Source organism: Curcuma longa, chromosome 8 (assembly GCF_044706935.1).
Source record: "Curcuma longa cultivar G26 ecotype Majalengka, Jawa Barat chromosome 8, ITB_CL_G26_1.1, whole genome shotgun sequence".
Taxonomy (NCBI): Eukaryota; Viridiplantae; Streptophyta; class Magnoliopsida; order Zingiberales; family Zingiberaceae; genus Curcuma; species Curcuma longa.
Window position 1 is genome coordinate 5,080,483 of NC_133868.1, and position 11,271 is coordinate 5,091,753.

An 11,271-nucleotide genomic window follows, 5' to 3' on the forward strand; every position below is an offset into this window, starting at 1 on the left:
CTAGCTTGCAGGAGAAGTGGCATCAAATGGCAGAAAACCATGGGCAAGAGCAGCTCGCCATACTCTATCAGCGTTGGTCACCATGTCACCGCATTCGTGTGTGTCCCACCCTTCCAACGCATGAACTATTCCGGCCACGCGCCACGCGCTCATCACCCTTCTTGGAAGCCAGTTCTATGAAAATTTTAAAAAGAAGATATATCGTTATGAGAGGAAAAAGATGCATGAACCACAAAGGTTCAGATTCAAAAAGAACAATGAATGATGGGACCAACAAAGTTACACATAACAGTTAGTTGAATTGCTATATAAAGAGTGCAGAAACAGAACTCGAAGTTGCTTATCTACTACTCTGTTGCATGTAATATCAGTTTCGTATGTTCCTGTGTATCTGGTTTTGTTACAATCAGTAAGCTACTCTCTACTTTTCCTATTGGCACTAATAGAATTTTGGCTCCCTAAGTTGAACAGCAGGGGTTGAGGAAATCAAACTAATTAGAATAAAGGGAATCATATTAAATTACTGATAATCACATTTCTGATTGTCTGTTTCTAACAAGCCATTGGGCTTGTCCAAGTTAGTGAGACAAGGTTGATAAGCCAAATGAGCAAATTAGATTAAAAAGGTGGACTAATGGTCTAGTTAGCTTAATTGGGTTAGGAAAGCAGCAGCCTACATTAAACAAAAATATGATTTTTATTCTTTATGATATTTCTATGTAACAAATACAAGAGAATAGTTAGTCTATGTCTAATTGTATTCCCTAGGTATAGTTATTCTATTTATGTAAATCACGATCACTCACCATAAATCTCTAGGCATTCATGAAGTATTAATGTGTTGCAGCTGACGAATGAGATGTACCTCACAAGCATGCAGGTTCTCATATGCCTTTGGGGCCAGCATTGCAGGCGTGCAGTGATAAAAACAGTCTTTACGTGTCGTTTTCAGAGGGAATTGAGAAATGGGAATAAAATGGGTCCCTTCTCTGGCCTTCTTCATTTCTTTTTCACTGGTTCCATTTCCACATAGCCATATCTGCATGTGAAGAAGTAGAGAGAAGTAAATAGCAACGCTCTTCATATAAAAAAATTGAAAGGAAAAAAGGTTATTTGCTTCTGTTCACAACATGAAGTAACAGAAATGTAGTCCATATAGGAGAAATAAGATTTCACAAAAATCATCCTACTTATTTGAGATGATAAACTAATGCAGGACTTGAAATGAGAAATATTAGGGCTAAAGCAAGCTTGATGTCGACCCATAAAACAGTGGCCATTATTTGACGAGTTAAAAAAATTGTTTCTTTAAAATCAATCAAAATATACTGCAACCTCACATGTGAGCATGCAGTTAAATACATTGAGGTCCTAACCTTGCCTCTTTAATCATGAAGATATACTAGAGAGGAAAATGACAGAGGTGATTGAAAATAGACACTACCTTGCTTTTATAGCACCGAGGTAAAACCAAAAAACTTTGAAGCTCAGGTGGCATTTTTTGATTCAAAATTTTGTATTTTTCTTTGTGGACCACCTCTACCTGCCACACGATTTACTAAGAAGGTATAAATAAATTTTAATAAGGTGCAAAAGGAAAAAACAACAGAAAATTGATTGGGTTAAGTGCATTTCCAAGTGAAAAAGAATAGCTGACCTTGATTCCTTTGTGAGACAAGGCCAAGCACACAGAGAGAACCAATTTAGAAACTCTTCCTACAAGTAGAACACTCTCCGTTTCTTTCGTGATGTGGTTGAGAATAACTGTGGTTGCTAAGCTAGTTCCATCAACTATTTTTGCTTTAAGCATGGGATTCCTTTTAACATAAAGCTTACCATATCCATTCAGTTCATCATCCTGGAATTATGATTTGAAACATAGAAACCCATTGACAAATTTATTTCCAGTAAGAAAATATGAAAGAATATAAGACTGAAAGTTCAATTAAACTAAACAAATGCAAAGAAAGGATTTTAAAGATTACTTGGTTTAGCAGGCCTAAGCTTATAACTTTTGCACCCATCTTATCTGCTTCCAATATAGAATTTTCAATCATGTCATTTATTTTCTCTTTTCTAATCGCTGATAAATACTGGATGCAAACAAATGACTTGTGTCAGCATCTCAAGTTACTGACACATAAAACAAGATGCAGTTAGAATTCTTACTTGGAAGGTGAATCTTGGTACTACCCATGTCTCCATATGCAGTTTTTTAAATTTATTCCTCTCTACAGTGAGGGTGGCCCCAAATATCGAAGCTACAAACACCAATGCGTATGAGAAGGGGAATAAAATCCACAAGTAGCATTTGTTGCTGTATGGCTTAGAAGCTAGTGAGGCAAAGCCAATTCGTGAATGGTAAATGGATTGCAAGGTGGTCAAGTGGGTCAGATGAACAACATCAACAATTTCCTCCTTTTTTGTCAAGGACTTTTCGTATAACTCTTCCGAAGACTCATCCATTGTCCCATATATGTAGTCATATATGGGCATGAACAATGAGTAGTTAGTTCGAAATTTGGTGTGATGAAGGGAGTGAAAACTGCAGAAGCCAACAATTCACTTAAACCCTGAGTAGTTGTAATCCCGTATATCAAGTAATAGAACCGTATGAAGTTGCCTAGCATTAGTTTTAGAAGTTTAATGTTTTGTGCACAAGTATATACTTACGAGGGAGTGTATATGAAGTACTTTAGAGGGGGCAAGGCATTGAACAACCACATTGGCACCATCTCAAAGTTGCAATGCCCCATGTAGTTCATGAAATCGACATAAAACAAATACCCAAATCCTCCTGCCAAGGAAGCTGTTCCAGTTAGAGCCGTGGTTAGTAGAGGAATTGCGAAGAGCAGGAAGTAAACTAGCTCTTCAGCAAACGGATGGATGACAGCTGCAAAAGACAGCAAAGTAACAAGTCAGTAGATTAAATTCTATATTATTTTTAATGACATTAAAAATATTGAAAACAAAATCATATTTATATTTTTTAAATTGAAGAGGCACTTTTGGAATGTGTAAATAAAAACCGTTTCTGAATGGAAATTATTTTTCATAAAGAATTAAAGCCACCCTATTTATTGACTTGAATGTGAGTGTGAGAAATCCACAGCTATCTTTTCTTAAAAAAGAACACTACCTACCAATCAATCCAACCCAAAAGAATTGCTTGCCTGAGACCAGTAAAGTAATTAGCCAAACCAATCTAACAAACACTCTAAAGCAAAAAAGGTCAAATATGCCACCTCAACATCCCTACACGGTCGGTCCCACGACCACCATTTGTGAGGAGGTAAATAGAAAAGTTATAGTTGGCCACTATGGGAGAAGGCATTGTCTCGCTTTACCGAAATTCAACCCATACCCACTGCAACATATCTACCTAGCAATAACCAACTCAACCATATCCCGGGGGCATAGATGAGCATATCTTCCAAATACAAAGCGAATTATTCTTTCGCCTTTTACTAAACAAACATTCAAGCTATATGAGATGGGTCTTTGAATAGGCCAATATGAGAGATTTAAAGATGTTTATAATCATACTCTGATTTTTTAATAATTTAATTTCTCTAATACATTAACCACTTTGACAAATATTTCATATTATAGATTTTATAATTTTATCCCATGGTAGGATATGACTACATGGTAAAGAGCTTCCTAAAACATTATCTATCTTATCTTAAAATTGCTCCTCGCTGAGCTAAGCATGCTTGACTATGAAGTTAAGAGTGCATATTTTCCAATTTCATCAAAAGATGCCTCATTGTCTAGTTATTAAGAGTAAATAGTTAATCTTTTGATGAAATTGGAAAATATGTACTGTTAACTTTCCCGCATTGTGTATGGGTTATGGTTTATTTTTACCCCGGACAACATGGAGACCCATTTTGTCCGAACTCTCTGATAAATCACACTGTCCTCAGACCAAGTAGCTGTAATTTCATGTTTAACTTTCTTAATAAAATAGTTCACAGGGTAACATCTATGTCTAGTCATATTTTCCCCACCTTGGGTATGTGTTATGGCCTATTTTTACCCCGGACAAGGAGCCCCAATTTGTTCGAGCTCTCGAGCCTGACAAATCACACTGTGGACCAAGTTGCTATAATTTCGTGTGTAACTTTCTTATTTCCATTTTCACAAAACTTACCCAATAGATTAATTCCATCTCTGTCTTCATTTTCATCAAACAGAAAAAAGGAGATGCAATCAAACGGCCCTAACAAAACTATCAATCTACAGAAGCCGTTGCTTCCCCTCACAAGACCTATGGCAGTGCATCTTTTGTTTCAAAAACGAAAAAAAAAATAGATATTAAAAATAAGAAACTCACATGTTATAGGCTCGGTGACGATGGAAGCATGGTGATGGGAATGGTAACGAGAATAGAGGTAATGGTGATGCAAAGCCCGATGAAGCCAATAGTAGAGGAACTCCACGGGGCCTGTATGAAGAGCTATCACGACAAGCACTCCTTTAGAATCCCACAATGGTGTTTGTGGCAATCCAGGAATAAGCACATTTGCCATGTAAAGTAGGAGAGCTGTCAAGATGATCTGGTCATCCCTGCCATTGTCCATATCGTCTTACTTCTGCAGGATAAGAAAAAGCTAAGGAAATAGCAAAAAAATAAACAACCTACCAATTCCTTTCCCTGTCCACTTGATCGAACTCGAGGCTTTTGTCAACTATGCGTTGCTTGCTGTTGGCTGTCTTGACACGGGAGACAGTGATCCAGAGCTGGGCAAGCAGCAACCTCAGCAGCAATATAGGGAAGATGAACAGGTCGAACGTTGCCCGCTCCCCTGGCTTTCTTACCATGAAGTTGTGCGTGCTGTGTGCCAACCATGGAGCCAACAGCAAATACTTACATAAAAAAAAACACAGATATGCATCAGGATTTGCAGGCGTTGAGAGTTTAGATGTGTGTTAAGAGGAAAAGTTTATAGGCATGTGATATACCTTCATGTTGCCAAGCTTCTGCCATGGCCATTGCGTGAGGGGTCCTGGTTGGGTAGCCATTTGCTTGAGCTTCTAGCGACTCGGTGTCACGCCACAGATTGTTTAGAAGCGTCGCATTTATAGGCCTCAAGCATGTTGCGCATCTGCGGTTGTATTTGCTCATTTTTGTTTGGACTATACGCAACCCTCCTTGGCATGTTTAGTGTATAAAAAAAATAACTAGCTCGTGTAACTACTTTTATCAATATATCAAAAGAAACTATTTGTCCTTCTTCTCTAGCGCAATGACCTCTCTATGCACGGACACTAAGTCCCTTGTTTCCAGGACATAGCTGAGTTGGTTACAATGCAACAGAGTTGTAGAAGAGGACAAAAGTTGAAGTCCTGACGAAGTCAGACAATACCCTCCTGCGTCGTGATCAACTGCAGTTTCCTGATTTACCTTTTCACAAATAGTCGTGGGACCGATCGTGTAAGACCCCTTAAGGTGACGGATTCCACCTTTTTATAGAAAACTGACACTAAGCCCCTTAAGTCACGGATGGATTTTGTCCTAAAATTTATCCGACCAATTTTGGACATATGGAAGTTATTATTTTACCCTTTTTCTTTTCAATGTGATGAACATCGAGAGGAATTGTGATACGGCAATGGGCAAGGCTACAAAGTCGCGAGGTTGGAGTCAAGCGAGATTCAATGTAGCGAAGACAGCAACACGTGCATAAGCTTATTATTTACCTTCTCCTCACTTTTTCCCATAGTGAAAAAAATTAAATTAGTTCCCACGGACTAACGCATATGATTTTTATAAGGGTATTACTATTGATAGGGAGGGATCGATTCTTAACGGATACATAAGCCGCTATCTCAGCCCTTTGTAGATGCTATTATTACAATGGACAAAGTCCTCGGATTCATCGTTTATCATCAAATAAATTAAATGGACAAGAGGTGCAATTTTTTTCCCTCCTCTCTCTACTCTATGCTCTCCTCTCACCATAGGTAAACTGAAAGTCATTAGTAAAATAATTTTTGAAAAAGTAAATTATATTATTCTTAAAACAATATATTAAATGGTGTTTTTTATAAGAAAATATAGTATTTTACTATGAGTCACATCAATACTTCTCTACCATTAAAATCGTTAATTCTTGAAATTTTATATCCCATTTTAAAACAGATCGTCCCTCTTAGACTCATGATTTGCATGAGTCGACCCATTAGGGGTTTGAATTGGTTCATAGATTAAGAAATTTTAATTTTTTAAAAAAATTAAAATTAAAATAGAAAAATCAATGGACTAGTGGACTTGACTTGTTTAAACCGTAATGCAAACTTAAAAATTTCAATTTGATCCGTTTAAACTGTAATCAAATTTAAAATTTTTAATAATTTTTTATTTTTTGATAAGTTTGTCAGGTTGGCTCGTCTAACCCACAATCTATCTTAGATTGGATTGGAGATTTTTTAATTCATTAAATTAGTAGGTTCCCATATGATAGATTTCTGATGAATTAATCTATCCTATCGAGTTAGCCCGTTTAACAATTCTAACTAAAAGACATCTTTTTCCAATAAGGTAAATTAACCTTCAGTTCACTGTCCTCTGTTTAAGATTTATATTTTATCGGTATTCTATATCCTCCAGGGAGAAAAATTCTTATGTTCGTCTCATCCACTTTTTGTGGGATGCGAGTGTAGTTCAGCTGTTCAGATAGAACAATAGAATATTATATTATTTTATAAATTATTATATTATAAAGGGACAAATAGGCTAGAACAGGTTAGGCATAAAAATGCCATCAAATATATGAATAATCTTGTAGATGCGGATTGTTTTTTTAATCTCATTCTGTCCTATTTATGTTATAGTAAGTGCACATACCAATGAGAATTAATAAATTAAATGTGTATTGCAGGTTCAATCTTAAATGATGCCCTGGATTTTTTTTTTTTTTCTTTCTACCAAGTGTTCAACACTTTGTTTTGGCACAAAGTGTGCTTCACCCAGACCTGAAATATTCTAAATACCCTCTAAACCAATTAAAATTCATCATCAGTTTGTCCAAAAAAATCCTAATCAGTTCCTCTTCACTTCTTCCTCTACTCCATTAACCAGCCTTTCTTCTTCTCCTCCTCCTCTTCCTCCACCCTTTCTACCAAAACAGCAACTCTAGGAAAGGCAGAGCTTTCATTTTGTTAAAATTCTAATTGACCCAATTTTAATGTGCCAACTTTTGAGGCTATTTACAAACTAGTGGAGGATAGATGTTTGAAATCATATAAGACTTTACAAATGATTCATCATGGAGCATAGATAATCACAACATCAGATTGCAGAACTTAGACCATGAAATTTATATGAACACTACTGCTAGATGAAATCACAAGTGATAAGTAACTGTAGATTGATGTTATGCAAAGAAGAAAATTATAACTTGAAAACTTAGAATGATATAATATACAAAGAGGGAACCTGCATTTTACATTTTATCCATATAGGTAAATAGAGATCTGATATACTGCGCGACACCGCCCACGCGACCCCGTGCGCGACCACCGACCCCCCCCCCCCACTTCCGCCGCCGTCGTGCCGCCGTCCGATCACCGCCGGCCACCGGACCCGGACCGTTAGATGCGCAACTCGCCGGCGCACATTCCGGCATCGGATTCCGGCCGGATTACGATCGGAATCCGACCGGATTACGATCGGAATCCGGCCGGAATCCGGCCGGAAACAGGACAGTGCCCAATGGCCACTGTCGGCCGGAAATCTACCGGATTCCGACCGAAATTCGACCGAATTCCGGCCGAATTCGGCCGGAATCCGGCCACCAGTCCGGCGCCGGTGAGTTGCGCATCCATCGCCGCCGGTCTGGTGGCGGGCGGTGGCCGGACGGGGGGAGTGGCAGCGGCGAGAACGTCGACGATGCAGAGAAACTACAGTGATTTTTTTTTTATAAACGGCTTGGATTTTTCGCGATGAACGGCCGGGATCGCGTGCGCACGGGGCGCGTTTTTTCGTTCGCGCAGGATATCAAACTCGTAGGTAAATAATATATCTGTATGCATGTATAAGAGGTATGTCGTCAAAATGTTCATAAATCATCTATAATAAAGACAAAATTACTAGCTGGAGTTTATTCCTCAAATAATGAATCTGAATTGACAGATGTAGTGCAAAAGGCCGTTCAATGACTTAAAAATAATTATCTAATAGTTTTTGAAAAATTGATAGATGGCCTTTCTCACTCAAACAGTGAATCTGTATAAATATGATAGATCCTTTTTAGAAGGATGGGTAATAGGTTTAGATGAATTTAGAAGGTATTTAATTTATTTACTTTCTGATGGAATATGTCTTGAGGAGAAATAATGTGTGGGGCCTTCATTGGTGATTAAAATAAAAATCCAGCAGTATCTTTTGAAAAATTCGCCTAGTTGCAGCTGGCTGTCAGATGCTTCTGTCCTGTTCAGGGAAATCATTACTGCAGCTGGACACATATCAATGTCATTTTTATCTTTTTACGAAGACAAATATTGTTTTTCTTGACAACATGAAAAAAAAAAACGTCCACTCTTGTGTATTTTCCCCGTCCCTCATGTCATATCCCGATTGATTTTTCAGTCATATCATTAATTGAATGCATTAAGAACCGAACTAGAATCTAGAGACAAGACAGTCCGACGAGCCAAAATACTTATATGACAAAAAGTTAATCATATATTTTAATGTCTTATTATATAATTTTATATGTTTGATAATATGTTAAATAATTATACTGAATAGATCAACTAAATCGTTGATTAAGAAAATTAAACCGTGCTTTTCCATAATAAATCAGTCATGTGAATTTAATTAACAAATATAAAAATTAAAAAATTATCTTAGTGTGTATAACTTATATATAATTAACCATGTTAAAACTTATATATATTAAAGATATATGTGTAATTCATGTGGCCTCAGCTGTCATTATCTTTTTTTACCTCTATCACGAATGATAATTTGTTCATATCAATATAAAACAAAATAATTTTAAATGATTCAGAATGGGAAAGAAAAACAATTCTAAAGTGTTGTGTATTATAGGGGATTACAAAAGTAATTATAATTATTTTAGGTTGATAAATGGATTAATTTATATTATTTATTTATATATTTAAGTTGTATTATGTTATTTTTAAATTTTATTTCTGTTAATCAAGATTGACATTCTTTGTGGGATCCAAATCTCCAAACAAGGAATAGATTCATTGACAGAACCTGAGGGGCCATCAAACCATGACAGATCAGCCCTCGACAAGAAACTCGTCTTTGTCAGGACTGACAACTCACAGTCAAATCAACTGATGGACATTAATTAATTTCACTCAAACAAGTCAACTATTTGAAAATAATTAATTTTGCATGTTCGAACATTTATAAACAAATAGACATTTACCTCCTATTTAACTAAAATTAAATAAATTTTTAATCACTCTAGCTATTTTGGTTTTATTTTTAAAATTAAAAATAAACCTATTTTCAAGAGTGTAGTAAATTTCGCCCCAGATTGAGTATTTTAGAATATAAGGACCTATTCAAATATTTTCGATTATAAAAGACCTATTTAAGTAATTGCGTAATGGGTTCTTTGACCAATTTCGCGCGGTCAAGTCTGAAATGCCTGTTTTGGTTAGAATTTGACACTGCAGGCAAGAAGACAGTGCGGGTCATGGATGGCATGGAGCTATTCAATATGCGTTCTATAAACAGATAGACATGGGAAAAGGAAAATGAAGGATGCCTTCCATCACTACTGCTGATCTTGGTGCATTAAATTTCAGTGACCAAGGAAATTGCAGCGTAATGCAGGGCACTCTGAGTAATTACTGTTTAGGGGTGGTTGGTGGGATGGTCATCACGGTGGAGTTAATTCCTCAACCATTTCCTGACAAGGAGGACTGCGAAGATAATGGAATGCACCTCATGTCACTTTCTTGCCTACGTACAAACTTGCATCTACTCCTGTACTCTTCGTTCTTTAGGAATTCATCTGATACATACACCAAATATGAGAACTGTCATCTCTGACGAAAGGAAGAGCCAAGGCTGTGCAGTTTGGCAGTAATGGCAATGCTTGGAAGAGAATCACGTGAAGGTTGCAGGGTGTCATCCATTGCAACTTGATAAAATACAAAGCTACGAAACAAGAGGTTGGAACGCATTAACCACCTGACCTAATACAAGTCTTGGCCAATCTACTTACTATTCAGTATTCTGAGCTCCTAGCCAGGGTTTTGGACCTATGGCTATTACGTTTTGCTAACTTGCCGGACGCCATAAAGGTTGTGTTTGGGAGACCTTCAGCAAAGAAAACACATGCACAGGGAAGAACATGGTCAGCACATGGTTTTGGCTGAGAAAAGGAACCTGTGGATTGCAGCTGGGGGCCGCCCACAGGAACCTGTTTGTGGATTAATATCAATTAAATTTAAACACTAACTGTCAATTTTCACCCATTTATTTAGGCGAGTACACAACGGGTACATGAAGTAGCCATGAGAAATGCAGATATTTAAATGGGAATTTACCTAACCGCGAAGCTAACTTTTTCAAATACTTAAAGTTTATATTTATCAAAATATATCATTTATCATTATATTCCTTTTTTATTAATAATAGTTTGCTGTTAAATTTTTTATACTCCATCTATGAAATTAGTTGGCTATCAACAATTCATAAATAACAAAGAATACAATGAATTTGCTTTGAAGTATTTCTAAGGTGTTCCAAATTTAATATCATAATTTTAATATCTCTTCAACAACTCTGAGGATATAATTACATTTAGGAAGTTGCAAAGAGTACAATGAATTTAATTTGACATGTTTTTGAGGTGCCTAAAAATTTCAACGACCAAAACTCATTTGTAGCTCTACCATGTCAAGAATTTTAAAATCTTGATATGGTCTATAACAGTAAAATTCTAAGAATCCTTTAATGGTATTGGTGAATGAGTATGACAGACTTAAGTCATCTAACGAGTTTATGATAAAACATACTAAAACATATTAACTTCTCAGAATGCTCTTCGGGCAGGGGGATAGCTTTGCTCCGTTGTTTAGCGAGGACAACGGGGAGAGGCTCTATCGAACCAACTACCACTTGATTAGGAGGGAGGGGTGCCTCAACTGAAGCATTAAACACTTCCGACGTTGGGTTTACAAGAGGGAGTATGTGCAAAAGTTGTTGCATTGCTTGATCCATTAATGCTTGAAAATCTTCTCGAGACATGGTGATAATCTCACCACGGGCTA

The 11,271-nt window shown here is 36.8% G+C and overlaps 1 protein-coding gene across 1 annotated transcript; it reads right to left on the reverse strand.

The window, feature by feature from the left end:
• Nucleotides 1–5,028, reverse strand: LOC141833475 (very-long-chain aldehyde decarbonylase GL1-6-like). Its single transcript, XM_074720932.1, has 10 exons — nt 4,969–5,028; nt 4,649–4,872; nt 4,340–4,572; nt 2,674–2,893; nt 2,170–2,545; nt 1,986–2,093; nt 1,658–1,858; nt 1,445–1,543; nt 866–1,039; nt 1–174 (listed from the first exon to the last, which is right to left on the reverse strand). Exons 1-10 carry the CDS (start codon nt 5,026–5,028, stop codon nt 1–3), a joined length of 1,869 nt encoding a protein of 622 aa, XP_074577033.1.
• Between the last annotated feature and the right edge of the window lie 6,243 nt (nt 5,029–11,271).